Source organism: Polyodon spathula, chromosome 4, assembly GCF_017654505.1.
Source record: "Polyodon spathula isolate WHYD16114869_AA chromosome 4, ASM1765450v1, whole genome shotgun sequence".
NCBI lineage: Eukaryota > Metazoa > Chordata > Actinopteri > Acipenseriformes > Polyodontidae > Polyodon > Polyodon spathula.
In genome coordinates, this window is record NC_054537.1 from 27316715 (window position 1) to 27337157 (window position 20443).

Sequence of the window (20443 nt, forward strand, 5' to 3'; positions counted from 1 at the left end):
TCAGATGCATTTTCTAATTAGTTGTTTTTTGTTTTTGTATACAGATGTAAGAACATAAGAACATAAGAAAGTTTACAAACGAGAGGAGGCCATTCGGCCCATCTTGCTCGTTTGGTTGTTAGTAGCTTATTGATCCCAAAATCTCATCAAGCAGCTTCTTGAAGGATCCCAGGGTGTCAGCTTCAACAACATTACTGGGGAGTTGATTCCAGACCCTCACAATTCTCTGTGTAAAAAAGTGTCTCCTATTTTCTGTTCTGAATGCCCCTTTTTCTAAACTCCATTTGTGACCCCTGGTCCTTGTTTCTTTTTTCAGGCTGAAAAAGTCCCTTGGGTCGACACTGTCAATACCTTTTAGAATTTTGAATGCTTGAATTAGGTCGCCACGTAGTCTTCTTTGTTCAAGACTGAACAGATTCAATTCTTTTAGCCTGTCTGCATATGACATGCCTTTTAAGCCCGGAATAATTCTGGTCGCTCTTCTTTGCACTCTTTCTAGAGCAGCAATATCTTTTTTATAGCGAGGTGACCAGAACTGCACACAATATTCAAGATGAGGTCTTACAAGTGCATTGTACAGTTTTAACATTACTTCCCTTGATTTAAATTCAACACTTTTCACAATGTATCCGAGCATCTTGTTAGCCTTTTTTATAGCTTCCCCACATTGCCTAGATGAAGACATTTCTGAGTCAACAAAAACTCCTAGGTCTTTTTCATAGATTCCTTCTCCAATTTCAATATCTCCCATATGATATTTATAATGTACATTTTTATTTCCTGCGTGCAGTACCTTACACTTTTCTCTATTAAATGTCATTTGCCATGTGTCTGCCCAGTTCTGAATCTTGTCTAGATCATTTTGAATGACCTTTGCTGCTGCAACAGTGTTTGCCACTCCTCCTACTTTTGTGTCGTCTGCAAATTTAACAAGTTTGCTTACTATACCAGAATCTAAATCATTAATGTAGATTAGGAATAGCAGAGGACCTAATACTGATCCCTGTGGTACACCGCTGGTTACCACACTCCATTCTGAGGTTTTTCCTCTAATCAGTACTTTCTGTTTTCTACATGTTAACCACTCCCTAATCCATGTACATGTGTTTCCTTGAATCCCAACTGCGTTCAGTTTGAGAATTAATCTTTTGTGCGGGACTTTGTCAAAAGCTTTCTGGAAATCTAAATAAACCATGTCATATGCTTTGCAATTATCCATTATCGATGTTGCATCCTCGAAAAAATCAAGCAAGTTAGTTAGGCACGATCTCCCTTTCCTAAAACCATGTTGACTGTCTCCCAGTACCCTGTTACCATATAGGTAATTTTCCATTTTGGATCTTATTATAGTTTCCATAAGTTTGCATATAATAGAAGTCAGGCTTACTGGTCTGTAGTTACCTGGTTCAGTTTTGTTTCCCTTTTTGTGGATCGGTATTACGTTTGCAATTTTCCAGTCTGTCGGTACCACCCCTGTGTCAAGAGACTGCTGCATGATCTTGGTTAGCGGTTTGTAAATTACTTCTTTCATTTCTTTGAGTACTACTGGGAGGATCTCATCCGGCCCAGGGGATTTGTTTATTTTAAGAGCTCCTAGTCCCTTTAACACTTCTGCCTCAGTTATGCTTGTATTTGGAATAGTTTTAAATTGTAACAGTTTTATTAGAAATAACACTAAACAAAGGAGAAGCTTTAGGAGAAGCTAAAGGTGCAACAACCAAACCAAGATACTACAGAAAGGATTAATTAACCAAGTTAAATAGTACAGAAAATAAGGTTCAAACAATGACATCCCCCACTCCTGCTGGTTGATTAGCGATTCAACGCAATCTGTAAGAGATTCCCTTAAGGTTACAACTGCATTTCCTGACAGCTATTTAAGACGAAGGTTTAGTCTTAACAGGGGTATCGTTAGTAACAAAAATATTCACTTTCTTTAATATTTGATAATCAAAGCATCGTTAAATCAGCCTTATATAGTTTTGGTTCAGAAGGCAATTCTCACTCTTGCTAGATAAATACACTCTTTGCATTCAGACAACCTGTCGTAAATTATATATTATCAAGACAGCTATTTTACTTTAAGGTCTGCCTATTCTCGAGTTCATAAGAGGATTAAAACACTACTTATTGAATAGTTAACGGATTCGCGTTGCCTCCTCCAACTGTTCCGTGTCTTCAACGTTACAGGCGCTCGAAGCTGTCCCGCTAGCAAGGACAGGTAGGTTCCAGGGTCTGCCTTCCTCGCATTTCGTCTCCACTTCAGAGTACGAAAGAAATGTCTTTGCAAAGAACAAGAGTCATTAACTATTGGTCTATGCCACTGAAACAGCAAATCCTCCACCAGTATGTGCAGTCTTCTTCCGGTTATCTGGGATATTCCACTGCAAACTCCAGCATGGCTAGCTCAATAAATTGAATAGATTTCAATTAGTCGACTTCAATTGTTAATCCAACTCTTTTCTCCGGTGATCAATCGGGGCTAAGTTAGAGATTTGATTACAAGTGCTTTAGGATTTTAGAAGTCTCACGCGGTGGACTTCCACACCAAGGCAAACACTGGAATAGTTATGTCGTATTAGACCGGCCGGGACAGATACCGTTTTCGGACAGTCGCAGGCTGGATCTCCAGATTTTCACAGTTCAAAGACTGGTTTGTGTGTTCGAGCTTCAGGGGCGTCGTTTCAATGTCACGCTCATACTTTTGTACCTCTCTTCCTACCCCTGTGATTGGATAGTTTGGTAAATTTGGGCAGTGCCTGAGCCCATGTGAAGTGTTTTTCATTGGTTGGTCTCGCACCAACGCGGCCCCTTGTTCTTCATTGGTCCACTATTCCACCCCCTGTCGGTTGGATTTATGACTCTGGTTCTTGTCTTAAGTGTCAAGGCACCTAGAATTGTCTGGCTTGTGGCGCCGAAATAGTCATTCAGCATTTGTGAAGATAAGCCATGTGGCAGGTGCTGATTGATCGTTAATTAAACTAATCATCTAATCAACCCCAGCCACCTGAACACAATGAACCCAGGCAGGTAGGGGAATTTAACCCCATCCCTGCCAATTTCTAAAGAGCAGAGCTGTGCTCTGCCACAGTCCAGTATTTAGTTTATGACTCTTTTTAAAAGCATTCTTTGTCTTTTGGGGAGTTTGTGACCAGAAACCAAGAAACAGAGAATGGTTTAAAATTCCCCTCAGTATATTCCAATTCTGTTACTTTCATGCACAGAATCATATTATGACACCCCCCCCCCCCCCCCCCCACCCCCTTGACGCTACACAGAGTATGCCAGTCACGGTAATCTGATCATACTAGCTCTAACTGTGCATTTACAGCTGAGGCGGTGCTGTATGTTACCCACATTATTTAAGACTACATTAAGGAGTATATTTCAGTTGCCCAACACGTCCCTGTTTTTTCTCTGTTTAAAAGAAAACAAGTGTATGTTTTCAAAAAAGATGGTTTAGACCCATTGTTGCTGAAATTTGTTACTCTTTCACAACTTTGTGTTCCAGTTTAATTTTTTAATCCAGGAACTTCAGACCTTTTTTATTCCTTGTTTGCATAGGAAGGTAATATAATGTGACCTTTCTTTATTTGCCGCTTTTTGGAAAGCGATGTCTGTTTTAAGAAAAATATCACCAAAGTGAAATGTCATGTGTTTAATGATGCGTTTTCGCTGGCTATTCTTGCAAAGAGCCTTAACCTGTAATAAAAAACCTTATCTTATGTAGACAAAATCTGAGTGGGAGTATGGGTGACAGGTGTGTTTTTGCAGATACACAGAACCCATGTCAACTTGGAAAAACAAGACTGCACTTTAAAAGAGCAGCTTCTTAAAGTAATTAGAGATTTAAAATCCTATCACAGCTGCTGCAGTGGAGTTGATGACCCGTTCCTGCCAGGTGATGTTGAATGACTTTTTAGAAAGAAACACTGCTGCTGGAATTAGCCTTACGGGGACTGAATATGGTTGCGGAAGGTCATTCAGTTTCTAATGATAGCAACTTGTGGTGGAAGGGATATTGTCCCCTTAATCAATAAGAAACAAGAGAATAATGAGGAGGTCAACTGGAACAATGATTAGTTCTGTTCCGTTATTGCTACATCACAACAAATGGCACCACTAGGTTCCAACTACCCTCCCAAACAGGTTATTTAAACTTGTATGTAAGGTGTTAAATGCTCCAGTATAGAGTATATATTAGAGCTACTGGTATTTGCTAAGCAAGGACATATAGAGTCCCTGTAAGCCAGTGCTGTTCACATCACATCTGCCTGAGGACAGGTGTTCACTGAATTGCACTGCACTTTTTTTTTTGCGAATAATCTTTGTCACGGTTATTGTCTAATCAGTCAGCAAACCAAACCTTAGTCTCAGCACAGTGACAGCCCCAGCAAACGTTTTCGGTCAGTGAAGCATAGAGAGTACAGCTGTTTTTGTCATTCTCCTGCATGCTGTGTAGGCAGTCATTGTAGGCTTCCTTTTTGTTCAGTAGATGTACTTATTGAGAGACGAGAGCAGATGGCTGGTGGAAAAATTGCAGATTTGTAAAAGTAAGCCAAGCAGCATGGTCTAGAGACTGCTTGTCAGGCTTCATTTGGATTTTTAAGATTAATGGGTTCAGTTTGGAAGAGTGATGTGTTGTGGTAAACCCCAGACTGGTGGCATACAGCACAGAGATGTGGAATACCCTTTTTCAAATCATTGCTTTGCGGTTTCATTTTGTTGGAGATCAGCGAGATGCAAAATAGAATATTCCGGTTTAATTTCTGCTTATTTCTAGTTTTGGAGTTGGTAGTGCTTAAGGTCCAAGAGCGTAGGTTTCTCAAAGGTCGTACAGTAAGTGGCTAATCTGTGATTTCAAACAGGTACCCTCTCTGTTGCTGCCCTTAGTTCAAACCACTAGGGGTAATTCCTCCTTGGTCACAGGGCCTATACCAGCTAGAAACACACAAGCACTCCCCTTGTTATTATTTGGGTAATTTGCACTGTTTGGCATATAGACAGAGAGAACAGTTTTTTTTTTTTTTTTTTTTTGTGAGCATTATTGATTTTAATATGATATTGGCTTATCCTATACAATTGTATGCACAGTAGTGTCGTATCTACAAATCCAAAAGGAGAAAACACAAAAGGGATACTAACCAACAGTCACAAAAGAAGAGGCTAGCTGGAGCCAAGAAAATAATGTAAGGCCTTGTTGCAGTCAGACCTTTAGAAAAATAAAACCGTAGAATGGGTGAGTGAGTTTGGTCATGACTCATTTCAGGTGTTTGTCTGGAATGGCATTCCTGAGGTGCACCCCTGGTTGTAAAAATGAAAATAGGGAAATAATCCAATTAAATGAAGAACTTGTGTCCCTGCTTGTGAAGATTAGGCACTGGCAGCAGTGGAAGCTCATTAAAACCAAGCATACTGTTTAACTTACAGTGATAAAAGCAACTAAGTCCAGGTGTCACCAAAAAGCACTGGAATAAAAGGAAAACATTTCTGTTGATACCAGTTTAAGGTCAGTGGGACTTTTTATAGTTTTACGTGCTACCATGTAGCAAAAGAAAAAACATGCTTGGAGATACTCCAAATTTCAAAAGCTAGTTTCGTAATTCTCATTTGGACACATACATGCTAATTAGTGCTGTCATGATTCCTGGCTGTTTCTGTGTCTGACCAGGTCTCTCTTAACATTCAAGTTTTGTCAAAAAGGAACAAAATGGTTTGCATGTGTAGGTGGCATACAAAAAAAAAAAAAGACAAGCTGGTGACAGCTGTTTGTGTAGCTTACGTTGTAATGCCAGGCAACAGAAATAAAGATATTAGAGAGTAACATGTTTCACTGACTGACAAGAAAGCGGTTTTAGTTTACTGTCTCTTGCGTAATGACATCATCCATACCAGCAAAGATCTCTACTTGACAACTGTCACTACTGGATGAGGATGATGATGATGATAACACTATGTAACACAATTTTTGTTCCTGGGTAGTAAGTGTTATTTCCTAATTGCTTATGCCTCAAAAGTATAGAAAATGGCTATTATTCCCCACAAACTTTGCTTTTGTGACCAGGACAGTGATATTTCAAAATATCACTATTTCCAATGGGAAAACAGGCAAATGTGTGTCTTTTCGTTCACATAAAGTCAGAAAAAAACAACATATGAATCCAAATTAACATGTATTTATACTAAAGTAATACAAAAATGACTACAAAAGATTTAGAAGCGAGTAGTTTTTAGAGATTTACGATTATACTGTAAATACAGTATAATCGTAATTTTCTATACTTTTGAGGCATAAGACTTACCACCCAGGAATAAAAAAAATGTGTTACACGGTATAATAATACATATTTATTGGTGTGCAAGGAACCACCTATTCAAGGTTTTAGTAATTACAAGGGCCCTCTTGTTGGACTAATGAAGCAGTGACACGTACAGTATTCTGCAGTTACAGGTTTAATGGTCTTTATCATGCCCGTATTTCAGAAGTTCAGAGCATGTACTGTAAGGTACCTTGGAATAAAATGCAAACTTCTGAAATCAGAAGTCAGATGTCTTTATCCAAGGCGACTTACAGGTGTTACAGGGCAATACAAGGTTACAATGCAAGCCTAATACATATTACAGTATAATTAGGGCTTCTGCTTTTCAGTTAGCTATTTTCGAGTATTATGTAAATTGTTTTTTTTGGGGGCTTTCGTTTTTGATATACTGTATGAAATTAGTGTTTTTTGTTACTTTCCAAAATGCTTGAGTGTTTTGTTGTTTGTTTTTTTGTGTCAAAATATGTATAGTAACTCAACAGTACTTGCACACTTAAGTAGTACCTTCTTGCCTTTGCAGTCTTCCACAGCGAAATCCCTATGATCACTCACAAGCACATTGTTCCGAGGTTTTTGTGTATAGGCATTTTTGTATATTTATATAGTGCCCAGAGCTGCATTGTCCTCCGACACTGTAGCTCTGAGGTGGCTGCATGGCGAGTCTGCAATGTGAAAAGAAGCGGTCGGCTGACGGCACACACTTCGGAGGACAGCGTGTGTTCGTCTTCGCCGCTCTCGAGTCAGTGCAGGGGCGGTAGCTATGAGTGGGAGAAAATAATAAAAAATTATTGGTGACTGTAACAGGGAGAGATCTGTGCTGACTCTGCTGGCGTGTTCACGGGCTGCAGGAAGAGGGCGGCAGTCGCCCAACAACCGCCTGTGAGTCATGGCAGTGACACGGGGAGGTGGGAAAGTGTGAGTGTGGACTTTCCCCCTCTCTGAATGGCCGAGAGGCGGGTCTTGGGTGATTGTCGGTCCTATAAAATAACGCTCTGTTGTTTCCTCAGGTCTGCCCACTTAGACGCACTAAGGGTGCGGACACTTTGATTCAGGACCGGGAATCAGCGAGACAGAGAGAGAGCGGGGAACCCTTGGGCAGACCCCGGCGTATTGTGAAAGAGCAGGCGAGATAGCCGACAGAGTAGGACGGTGATCCGGGTCGTGCGGGTAGCGGCGACCGGGATAACGCTGCCGAGTGCAGCACCTTTTATTTGTAGTTTTATTACTGTTTTATTTTCCCTTGTTCTTTTCGCCTTCTGTTTTCATTATTATTTCTTTGAGCACCTGCGAGTGCATTTGCAGGTCGTGTACCAGCTGTGGTATTTCCGTGGTGCTGTCTATCATCGTTGATAGGCAGCCCACGGTCAACAGTGCCCTCTACCGGAGAGAAAAAAAATACAAGGAAAGGAAAAGAGCCGGCCTGAAATAAAACTGGGCACCTGTGTGGTGTTTCCCAAATACACCTGTCTGTCTCCTTGTCAGTGAATTACCCACACCCCTTCCACACGTGGTGTCAGAAGTGGGATTCACTGGCACTGCCCCAAGCAGTGCAGCTATAGAAGGAGCAGACGAGCCATGGATGCTACACAGTTTGCTGCGATGATGGACCTCCTGCGCCAGACGCTCACCGCAGCAGTGCAGGGGGCGGCAAGACCCGCAGCTCCAGACCCCCAGTTGCAACGCCCCACAAAAATGACGGCCGAGGATCGACCTGACGCCTATTTGGAGGTGTTTGAAGCTATGGCGACCTCGGCCGGGTGGGATCCAGCCCGGTGGGCTAGTTACCTGCTTCCTCAGCTCACGGGGGAGGCGCAAGCAGCAGCGAGAACGCTGTCCCCGGATCGGATGATGGATTACCCCACGCTGAAAACCGTCATCCTTAATCGCGTGGGGGCCACACCGGAGGGGTATCGGAAGAAATTCCGAGAGGAGCAGTTTGCGGTAGGGGAGCACCCACGAGCCATCGCCCACCGTCTGAAGGATTACGCACTGGGTTGGTTGAACCCGGAGCTGAACACCAAAGCCAGGGTGGTGGAGATGATCGTGGTGGAGCGCTTCCTGGAATGTCTAGCCCCGGAACCTCGGCTGTGGGTCCAGCGGCAGGCACCAGACACGCTGGACCGGGCGGTCGAGCTTGCCGAGCGGTACCAGGCAGCAGAACCAACGCCCGCGAAACTGCCCGGGAGGAGTGCGGCTACTGGATCGCCACCTCAACTGGCCCCAGAAAGGGCGAAGGGACTGGGGGGTAGGGGTAGTCCAGGATTTGGTCGGGGGGTGTCGGCGGGAGCTCCCGGCCCGGGTACTGGGGCAGGGTGGGGATACCCACGGGCTGCTGCAGTGTCGGACCGGGGTCTCGCGCGGACGCCTTATCGGCGAGCCCCTTTTATGGCTCCAGTGTTTCCCCCTCTTTCCAAAACTTCGGGGAGAGAAACCAGCCCACCGAGGTGTTGGACGTGCAGGGAGGTGGGCCACCTCTCCCGGGACTGCCCCGTGATGGAGTGTGACCTCAGCCGACCAGGTAAGCACGTTCAATTACCTCAGTCGCTTCAGCACACGGGTTTTGTTATTCCTGTGACAGTGGATGGTACAAAAACCCAGGCTCTCCTGGATTCAGGGTGTGGTCAGTCTCTAGTACAGGAGAGCCTAGTCTCACCGGGGCATAAACGTATATTGGGACGGGTGCATATTAAATGTATTCATGGGGATGTCCGCTCCTATCCCAAGATAAATGTGTGTATGACTATTGGCCAGCAGGTGACGCAGGTGCAGGTAGGATTATGTCCTCGATTGCCGGTACCAGTAGTTCTGGGACGGGACTGTGAGCAGTTTAAAGATTGGTTGGCTGCTCTGACAGCCCCGTCTTCTTTATTGGCTAAGAAAGAGGAAGTAATTGGAGAGATTTTTCCCTTTCGCGATCCAGAATGGTTTTGCCATAGATTTAAACCCCGTAAAACTAAACGGGAGCGTCGGATCGCTAAGAATGAGGGCTGGCAATGGAGGGAGTCGGAGAAGTTTCAGGTGGGGGCGGTTGGTGAAGAGTCCGGGGGGGAGGTCGCGGAGCCAGCGCAGGGGTCTGGCTCGGCTGCCTCTGCTCGGGACCGACCTGACCCCGAGTTGGAAGCCATGGGAGCTGATTTCTTAGCTCGCTCCCGTGACTTCCGACTCGAGCAAGGGCGTGACGACGTGCTGGGCAGGCTCTTTGACCAAGCAGCGGTGGTTAATGGTCGGGTGGTCGAGCCCAGACGCGCCGCCACGTACCCCCACTTTGAAATTGATCGAGACCTACTGTACCGTGTTGATAAATTACCCCAGACCGGTGAAGTGCGTCATCAGTTGCTCATTCCTCAGCCCTTTAAGGAGGATTTGTTGCAGCTGGCTCACGCTATTCCCCTGTCTGGTCATTTGGGAAGGGATAAAACTAAAGCAAGGCTTGTGTCACGGTTCTTCTGGCTGGGGCTGGATGGCGATGTTAAGCGGTTTTGTGAGCGTTGTGGGGAATGTCAGAAGGCCAGCCCTAGAGCCGTTCCACGAGCCCCTCTGGTGCCTTTGCCCCTAGTGGAAGCTCCGTTTGAGCGTATTGGGATGGACATAGTTGGGCCACTAGAAAGGAGTGCGGCAGGATACACCCACCTACTTGTCATTCTGGATTACGCTACGCGTTATCCAGAGGCAATTCCCCTCCGATCTATGTCCGCTAAGTCTGTTGCCAACGAGCTTGTGAAGGTTTTCTCCCGGGTGGGGATTCCCAAAGAGATACTAACCGATCAAGGCACCAATTTTATGTCCCGACTAATCCGCGGAACATGTAAGCTTTTGGGAATTAAGACCATTAGGACCTCTGTGTTTCATCCTCAGACAGACGGTTTGGTGGAACGCTTTAATAAGACCCTTAAGAACATGTTGCGCAGATTTATTCGTAGTGATGTGCGTTACTGGGACCAGCTGATTCCTCCCCTTCTCTTTGCGATCAGAGAGGTTCCCCAGGCTTCCACGGGGTTTTCACCATTCGAGCTGCTGTATGGGCGGAGACCCCGGGGCGTGCTCGATCTGGTCAGAGAGATGTGGGAGGAGCAGCAGGACAATTCGACCAATACAGTCCGGTATGTGTTGGACCTGCGCAAACGTCTTGAGTCTGTGGGAAATGGGCGCATGACAATTTGCAGCAGGCGCAGCACAGACAGGAGACACAATATAACCGAGGAGCCCGGTTGCGCACATTTCAGCCGGGGGATAAGGTACTTCTATTATTACCCAGTTCTGAGTCGAAACTCTTGGCTAAGTGGCAAGGACCCTTTGAGGTTACACGCCAGGTTGGGAAGGTGGACTATGAGATCTGCCAGCCGGAGCGACGGACAGAGAAACACATTTACCATATCAATCTCTTAAAGCCTTGGTTACAGCCAGAGGCGTTGTTAGTGGCGCATGCAGATGACGTCACGGACCTGGGACCTGATCTTTCTGTGTTGGCAAGAAAAGGATCGGTACAGATTGCAGAGAATCTGACACCAACGCAGAAATGTCAGGCTCACGGTCTGGTGGCGGAGTTTCCTGACGTGTTCTCTTCCGTCCCGGGGCAGACTCGAGTAGCCCATCATCACATTGATATTGAGCCGGGGGCGCTAGTTCGCCAGAGGCCGTACCGTATACCTGAGCGTAAAAGACAGGTAATAAAAGCGGAAATTGACGAAATGCTGAGACTGGGGGTAATAGAAGAGTCCCAAAGTGACTGGAACAGTCCGATCGTTTTAGTCGATAAGCCAGACGGGTCAACTCGATTTTGCATTGATTTCAGACGAATCAATGAGAAATCGAAATTTGACGCTTATCCGATGCCCCGAGTAGATGAGTTGCTGGAGCGTCTAGGCACGGCTCATTTTATGACGACACTGGATTTAACGAAGGGGTACTGGCAGATACCCCTGACCCCGGAATCTAGAGAGAGGACGGCGTTTTCGACTCCCTTCGGGTTGTACCAATTCAGGACCATGCCCTTTGGGTTGCACGGAGCACCCGCCACTTTCCAGCGGATGATGGATCGCATCTTGCGGCCCCATCAGCAGTACGCCGCTGCTTACATAGATGACGTGGTTATCCACAGTGAGGATTGGCCGAGTCATCTGTGTAAGGTAGCGGCGGTGCTGCAATCCTTGCGGGAGGCGGGGCTCACTGCTAACCCAAAGAAGTGTGCCATTGGGAAGAGTGAGTCGGAGTATTTGGGGTATCGAGTAGGGGGCGGCCAGATCAGACCGCTAGTTGCTAAGGTGAAAGCCTTGGCTGACTGGCCGGTTCCTACAACCAAAACCCAGGTGCGCTCTTTCTTGGGACTAGCGGGCTATTATAGAAAGTTCATCCCGAGTTTCGCTACGCTCGCTGCTCCCTTGACAGACCTCACCCGGAAGGCTGCCCCAAATACGGTTCAGTGGACGGAGTCGTGCCAGAGGGCCTTTCTCGCCTTGAAGCGGAGGCTGTGTAGTAAGCCAGTACTATGCAGCCCGGATTTTGGTAAGAGGTTCACCCTGCAGACGGATGCGTCAGAGACAGGTCTCGGGGCAGTGTTGTCGCAGGAGGTTCGGGGAAGCGAGCACCCAGTCCTGTATATCAGCAGGAAGCTCCTTCCCCGCGAGAAAAATTATAGCACCATCGAGAAGGAGTGTCTCGCGGTAAAATGGGCAGTCGAGTCACTCCGGTACTACCTCCTGGGGCGACACTTCACCCTGGTTACAGATCATGCCCCCTTAGCATGGCTTCACCGGATGAAAGATAGCAATGCCAGAATCACGCGGTGGTACTTGGCCTTGCAGCCCTATGCCTTCAGGGTAGTCCACCGAGCAGGAAAGCTGCATCAAAATGCAGACTTTTTCTCTCGGGAAGGCATGGGGGTGTAAGATTTTCGAATGAACCGGTGGTGTCATTCTGAGGGGAAGGATATGTAACAGGGAGAGATCTGTGCTGACTCTGCTGGCGTGTTCACGGGCTGCAGGAAGAGGGCGGCAGTCGCCCAACAACCGCCTGTGAGTCATGGCAGTGACACGGGGAGGTGGGAAAGTGTGTGTGTGGACTTTCCCCCTCTCTGAATGGCCGAGAGGCGGGTCTTGGGTGATTGTCGGTCCTATAAAATAACGCTCTGTTGTTTCCTCAGGTCTGCCCACTTAGACGCGCTAAGGGTGCGGACACTTTGATTCAGGACCGGGAATCAGCGAGACAGAGAGAGAGCGGGGAACCCTTGGGCAGACCCCGGCGTATTGTGAAAGAGCAGGCGAGATAGCCGACAGAGTAGGACGGTGATCCGGGTCGTGCGGGTAGCGGCGACCGGGATAACGCTGCCGAGTGCAGCACCTTTTATTTGTAGTTTTATTACTGTTTTATTTTCCCTTGTTCTTTTCGCCTTCTGTTTTCATTATTATTTCTTTGAGCACCTGCGAGTGCATTTGCTGTTCGTGTACCAGCTGTGGTATTTCCGTGGTGCTGTCTATCATCGTTGATAGGCAGCCCACGGTCAACAGTGCCCTCTACCGGAGAGAAAAAAAATACAAGGAAAGGAAAAGAGCCGGCCTGAAATAAAACTGGGCACCTGTGTGGTGTTTCCAAATACACCTGTCTGTCTCCTTGTCAGTGAATTACCCACACCCCTTCCACAGTGACCTATTAAATATTTTAAAAATAAATAAATGCCACATAGTCCTTTCAGAATGCTGTTATCCTGAGCTATGAAATAGCAACCACCGTTAGGTGTGATGCTGCCATCTGCAGAAATTTGCAAGTATTTCATTTTCACAGGTGATGAAGAGATGGAGATGGTACGTTTTGCCTTGATTGAGCAATATACAGTAATACTGCTACTATTCAATAGAAACCTAAGACAGGTGCACCCAGTGGTACTTGACTGGGAGTTAAACAGTGGACTGTGCATTTTGATAATAAAATCATATGGCTGTTTTGGATTGGATTGCGTTTTTGTTCAATGCAGACTTTGGTTTACAATGTATTATGTCTACTATCTCTCTCTCTCTCTCTCTCTCTCTCTCTCTCTCTCTCTCTCTATATATATATATATATATATATATATATATATATATATATATATAGATATATAATCTTAATATTAAGAGGAACTTATTCCCTGATAATAACATCGGTTCGTTTATATATAATCTTCGAGTTTGTAGCCAGACATCAGATGTTTACGCAGATGTGTCGAAAATGTTGTTTGCTTGAAAGTATTCTTCTCCTCTTCTCTCTCTCTCTCTCCTCCTCTCTCTTATATAGATATTATATAATACTTTAAATATGAACCATTTTAACTTGCCTTATTTTCTGCTTGTGAAAAAAGTTTAATAAGAACAGATATCTCTCCCATTTAGACAGACATCACGCTTATAGAGCAGTGTGCTTCTACATTTTAGAATTGCAGTATAATTAAGGAAACCTAGCCTGTGTAACAAAATACAGTATTAGTTGGAATAACTTGTCATTGATAAAGGCTTGTTCACACCAGACACCAGTGTTGCAACCAAAATATTCTTTTATTGTGTGAAACTACACATACAGTGCTGTTCATTATTATTATTTATTTATATTCAATACAGTCTGCTATACTGTATGTGTATAAGATGACATCCTTGTGTCTAAAAATGCAGGCAAATGTTTATGTAAACTAAGACACTTTCCATTAATTCCACTAATTACAGAATTCATGTTAAAAGCTTTTTACAGAAAAAAAGCCGTGTTCAACTGTCCAGCAAATGTGTGCTTAAAACTGGCCAGTTGGCCGCCTTTCTGCTAAAATCTGTGTTTTAATGTGTGCAAAGCGTGTTGGTGCAGTTAAACTGAGCAAGCTGTGCTTAGTTAAGAGCACTTAATCGCTTAATTTCACAAGCAAGGCATGCATACAACCTTACCAACTATTACGATTCAGCAATCTCGTAACCAATATAATATTGTGAAACAAAAACTCACCTATCCCAGTGTCGCTATCCAGCACTGTAGCTGTCTCCAGTCAGTCGCCGTCCTGCCTGAAACAAATGATCTTTCAAAGGGAGATTTGCCTGATTTAATCAAACCTGAATTTCAGTTTCAGTCTCTGTAAATTCCCACAACACTGAATGGAGGTTGTGAGAAAGCTGTAAAAACCACAGCAGTGCACAGGGAGTTTTAACTGTGGAACCGTGTCAGGTGTACTCATTCACCAAGTACTCAAGATGTGTGATGTAAATGGATATAAGATTTATCGTATGTAATGAGTAACTAATGTAAATGTTTAGGGAGATGTAGTGCTGGTTTAACTATATTGACATAAACATATTTATCCCTCTGCCCAGCAGTGGGAGATCTTGAGTACAACTAATACCACTACCATTACTACAGGGTTACTCTTGTGTATTCATTGAGTTAAATTATACATTTTATTATGTTGCTTATGCATAAAACATTTTTACTCAATGACCTTAAGAAACTCTTATGAGAAGCCATTGAACTCTTACTGTTATATAAATCTCTGCAATATTTGTTAAATAAAGATTTAATATGAGATACTGTGTAATACATATATTTATGACTGTGTAGGAACAATTCAGTAATTGATCATTTAATGTTTATCTGGGTTGATTAGTTCTCTTATTAATATTTAATTGATGTGTTACAAAGATCGAGGATTTACTATGAACACATGTATACGTGCAGACACAAGGGATGTTTAATAAATAGTAGTTTTTTATTAAGTACACAAATATTAAACAGAAGTCAGAAAGTAAATCTGGCTAGCTGGCAATATGACACCACCTGTCTCCTCACACACAAGTAGCAGCTTCAACAGCAAGCAGGCTGTGATGTAGCTAGTACCTTGCTCACACACACGGACACCCACATGGGAGCATAGCCTCATCTGAGATGATGCATACAATCTTAGAATGTCACATTAAGCATATTAGTGGTATATAGATTAAGTATACGGCAAGTTTACTTTTAAAGAAATTCTTCATACAACAATATGAGTTAGATTACTTATAGCTACTTAATCAAGTTTCACAAAAAATTATTTCACACACAAAGTGTGCAAACTAAATAATTAACAGTTCAATTCTATGTGAATCTTAGACTTTTGTTCTGCTGGCTTACAGTCGCTGTAAGTTTTACGGTAGTCCTGCAGCCGGGCCTCAGTCTCGTTGCTTGTGGTAGTGACTTGCTTGCTTCCTCGTCTTGGTTCCGTTTTCAGGCAGAATCCCGGAGTTGCAGCTTTGCTTAGCAGAGTGACAGCACCTTGTTTAGCATTCGATGAGGAGCGCAAAATGTTTGGTTTTGCTTGGCTATTTATAGCCTTTTTCACTCTGCTAAATAGCCACTTTCATGAGAGCATTTGTGTATCTTGCCTTTTTTTAAACTCATGGTCCTTTGATGTTTTCATGCCCTTTTCCAGTGGGACACCAGTAGTTTTTACGTCTTCCTTGCGTCAAAACGATTGTTGTGCACGTGTGAGTTATCTGTACATAATTCAGCTGTCCGCTCAGCCTAATCCAGTACAGGCGCCGGTCCTCTAATCAGTAGATCACATAGTACCTAGAATAAATAACTTACAAGACATGTCCAGAACCAATACACATTCATCAATAGACTTGTGCATATGCTGTTTGGAATTGGCTTGTGGCTTGTCATTTCCATGTTATCAGCCAGCAGCTGCTAAGGTGAAGTACCTATGAACATTGGTGTCTGGGTACTAAAATATGTAGCGAGAAGCCTCAACACAGAAGTTACTACTAAAATGCTCTGCTCTAGGTTGCAAGGGTTCTATCTCAGTGGTTTTAGGGGGCATTCAAATTCTTTGTCCTTTACGTCAAGCCTTGAACCTTATTTCTAATCCTCTTTAATTCTCATGTCAGCACTGCCTGGCTGGTGTTTGTGAGATGGAATGGTGTGTATGGCGCTGTTTCCTGAGTAACACATTGCATGGTTTTGTCATCATTAAGGATTCAGTGGTGTAGTCTACATCTCAGGGCCTAGCCGTCCCAGGTAATGACGTATTTCGTATCAGAGCTAAGACGTGGCATTTGGGAGATTAATTGTAAGACAGTTGTGAGACATTGCATCACTGTCACTCTGAATTCAGCCCCTTCATGTTCAACAGTCAAGCAGAGCAATCGTCAAAGCCTTGTATATATCTTGCAAAACTGTGTTGCACCAGCTTCCTTATTTTAGACCCATTTAATCTGTGCAAAAGAGGTAAAACTGTAAATGAATTGCTCCTATTTTTCAGCTGGTGTTTTCAGTTGTATTATTATTACACACTCAAACATTACAGAAAATAGTGTACTTGGACGCCATAATGTCTGAACTGACCACCATTAATTTTGCCCACACATAAATTTGAATATAATTACTGAAGAAATTGTGTAGCCATGAAAAATGTGCTTTATTATGTTACGTGACCTTTACTATTTACCAGTATACTAACCCTGGACCAATACATTCGACTTTCATTGTATTTTTGCCTTTTACAATCTGGTACAACCAACATTTCCAGAGGTCAAATGCATTTCAAGGCCCTTTAAAATGTTCACAAAGCAGTAATATTTAAATCAAACCTGGATCTCTGCATTCTTTGTATTTAGCAGTAATAAGGGACAGAGTAAATCATCTGGGGGGGGGGGCTCTGTTAATGTATAGTAAAAATTATGTTATAGAATTGATCATTAAAATGGATCATGGTAAGTCCCATATTATTTATACTGAAAAGAAAGATCTGGAAGTTTCTTCCATTCTGTGGTTGCATAAGGTCTGACTAGGCATCATAAATACTGATACCAACAGGAACTGTGCTTACTGAGATGAATACATTGTGTCTGGACTTTTCATGTGTTTCTTTTTTTTTTTTTTGTACAATTTCTGTAAAAACATTCCGGTTAATGTGATTTGGGGGGGGGGGTGTTTGTTTCTTTAAATTGGGCACTTCTGTGCCCCATTGGTGGTGCCAACTTTTAACCGCTGTATGTCCACTTATATTTATACTGCTTTCTATGAACGTATGATGACAATTAAAAGCACAGAAAATCTGAATTAATGTGCATGTGTAAGCCAAAAATAATTAATGGATTAATCTACTTAGATATATTTAGTATTTGATATCATTTCTGATTTCTTCCATTCTTGGCAATTGGAAGATACCTGGACTTGACTCCATGAGCTTTTGAGTTTTATAAGCATTTCAAAGTTATGAATATTTATTTATTTATTTATTTTTCATAGGAAGTATATTTGTAGTTTTTCTGAGTTAGTTTCCTCTGCTTTGCTGTGTGGAGTAAAAGCTGCACTGAAGACAGGAATGTACAAACCAAAGCGTTCAAGAGGCTACAAAGAGGTGGCTGTTTGGATTGAGAGATTATTGGTTCATTCACTTCCCATCAGAAAATATGTAATATATGTGTGTATTTAACATTTCCTCTGTTTCTCTTCACAGTCCACCGAAACCAACTCTGATCATTTCTGGTGTAGTTACGAAGGTAAGCTATTTTGGTTCATTTGTCCTGTCTACTTTGTACAAATTATTTTCTATGTTGTAGTCAGTATATCACATGAAGGCTGGTCTGTTAGCGTTGAGAAATGTCATGCTTGTGGTGGTGTTGAAACATACATTGGCAGTCAGACCTCACCAACTGGAAATGTCCTCATTGTTCCTTGATATTCATGGAATTCCCTTGTTAAAATAATGCCCTTGACCACCATTATTGCCTTATAACAAGCCAATCAATGCCATTATCCCTTAATTAACACAGGGTGTTCTAAAAACTAGTGAGAAAATAATGAGAAGCTTAATTTTTCACCTTTATTAGTTAATAGATTAATTGTTATCATAACAAGGTCTTGAATTGTTGAGTGTATATTTTTTACGTGTGCCCTAAAATAACATCATAAATCACTTGGTTTTAGAGGAACATAATTGTTCTTCTGGTTATTGAAATATTGTGAAACACGTTCAGGAAGGTTTGCCATTTAATGTGGCACCAGGCACAGTTTACTGATGAGAAATGACAAACAAACCTGTTGATCTAAAAGGTGAGCGATTTATTATGGTACTTTGGAAATGGGTAAAAAAAAATGCAGTCGCTAATCATAACATTAGTAAACATTATGTGGACATTTTGCTTAAATTGATGATTTTATGATTATTTCCTGTTTGTGAGATCATTGGTATGATAGGATAGCAGTTAAATAGTAGTGGGATGGTATGTATCATTAGTTGCATTACATAGCTATCCAAAATATATTTGGAACTCCCGGGGATAGGTACTGTGATCAAAACACAGCCTTAAGTGTCTGCTATTGTTACACTTTGTATCAAAAGGGATATGTTGAAAGCCATTAATATAAAATAATAATAGTAATAATAAATACATAAATAAGTCACAAGACTATAGCTTCATAAACATGATTTTAAAACACCACGGTTATCTTAATATTACATTTATATTCTCTGTATATTTATAGTAAGTAAGATTGTGATAAATCACCAATGTAATCCCCAATTTAGACTTCAGACGCTTTGCTTTGACTGCAGAGCACTGATCCAGTTGTCCTGACTGTTTTTCAGGCTTTAAGTTGTGTCCCTGGTAATCCATTTTAATGTTAGACAACCACATTTGGGATTTTTTCAACTTCTATTCACAATTTATTAACATGCTGCTACTGTATATATGCCTTGTGTGCTATAAACAACGATTTGTGAATTTATTTCAGTTTAATCTTGAGCATTCTTTTTTGTTTAATATATAAGAAAAATACATTTTGTTAATTTTCTGCAACAGTGCCCTTGCAGCTCAAGTGTACAAACTCGGTTTAATCTTCTGATGTTGTTATTGGACTAATAGCGAACCTCTTGTGAATGCCTAGCTGTTTTTTTTTTTTTTTTAATCACTACCATTTTGTTTATTTGTGTGTCACTGCCAGAAGTAAATATAACTTAAAACTATATATAATTAAAATAGACAAAGTTATTCTTTTGTTGGCTTTTGTTTGACTGCCTGGCACCTCTTGGACAAGGAATGGAGGTTATGGCTTCAGGGCTTTACTCTTATGTGCTCTTTTAATGAAGATTTAAGTGACATCCAGAGTCTTATCAAGTGTCCCCCATGAGGAGGTGCTTTTCTGAATCATTAGTGTATCTCTCACTCTGCTTTCGCACAATTAATTGCTCATTTCAGCTGGAGTTTTTGTTGTACACATTTGCATGTAGACTCTCAGGGAATTTATGTTAAGGCATCTGTTCCTTTATTTGAGATGGCTGTCTGACCACAACCTTCAAGTATGTTGATACAGTATTTTCTTGAAATTTAGAGAGACTATTTGTTTCCAGTAAGGTGGTCTTTATTAGAGGTTTGCCTGTAACTTGAAACATATCATAAGCAGAACGCAAGAGCTATTGGGAGCCACAAGAGAGCAGAACACTTCACTGAAATACTGCTAACACATCTTGAAGAGCTTCAGTTGAAAAAAATGATTGCCTCTTTACATTGCAGTAAATTGTTTTCCAAAAAATCCCTTCGGGTGAAAATGTGTCATTATTTTAATGTTTGAGTGAGGATTGAATTGGTGCTGGAGTGCAGCACAGTGTAATGGGGCCTAGCACACTGGACATTCGGAACAGAAAGCTGGAGTGCATGGACATGCTTGGATATGCTAGGAATCTATTGTCTTTTTGCTTTTGTTGTGTTAATTATAGGTCATAGTCGTATTGGACTAAGCTCAATTAAAGTTGTGGCGTTTGGCATTTGTTTAGTTTGTGAAATGTCAAAATAAATACACTTAACAAATGGAAAAAAAAATAAAATATTACATTCCTGCGTATATATTTAAAGTCCCAATATATAATAATAAAAAAAAAAGATTAGTAGTTTGAGGATATACAGCTGGTACATTTTAAAGAATGTGACAAGCATTTTAATAAAAGCCTTATTACCTGCTGTTACCATTTTTTTCTTCTTGGTGCTTCTGTGCCTTTGTCTGTTAGCTAGCCCCGCCAGACCCGGTGCACAAAGACATAGGGAGCAAGTCGATCAAACTAAATTCCCTGCAGCATAGTACTGAAACTTTCAGCACTTCACTTCCCTTGACTTCAGCCGAAGTCGATCTACCTTAAG

At 42.4% G+C, this 20443-nt stretch overlaps 1 protein-coding gene across 1 annotated transcript in view; it reads left to right on the forward strand.

The window, feature by feature from the left end:
- The window catches only part of LOC121314366 (death-associated protein), a 39029-nt gene that overhangs the window by 15532 nt on the left and 3054 nt on the right, over window positions 1-20443 (forward strand). The window contains exon 3 of the mRNA XM_041247537.1: window positions 17767-17809. Coding sequence (XP_041103471.1) covers window positions 17767-17809 — 43 coding nt within the window. The remainder of the gene's footprint in view (window positions 1-17766; window positions 17810-20443) is intronic.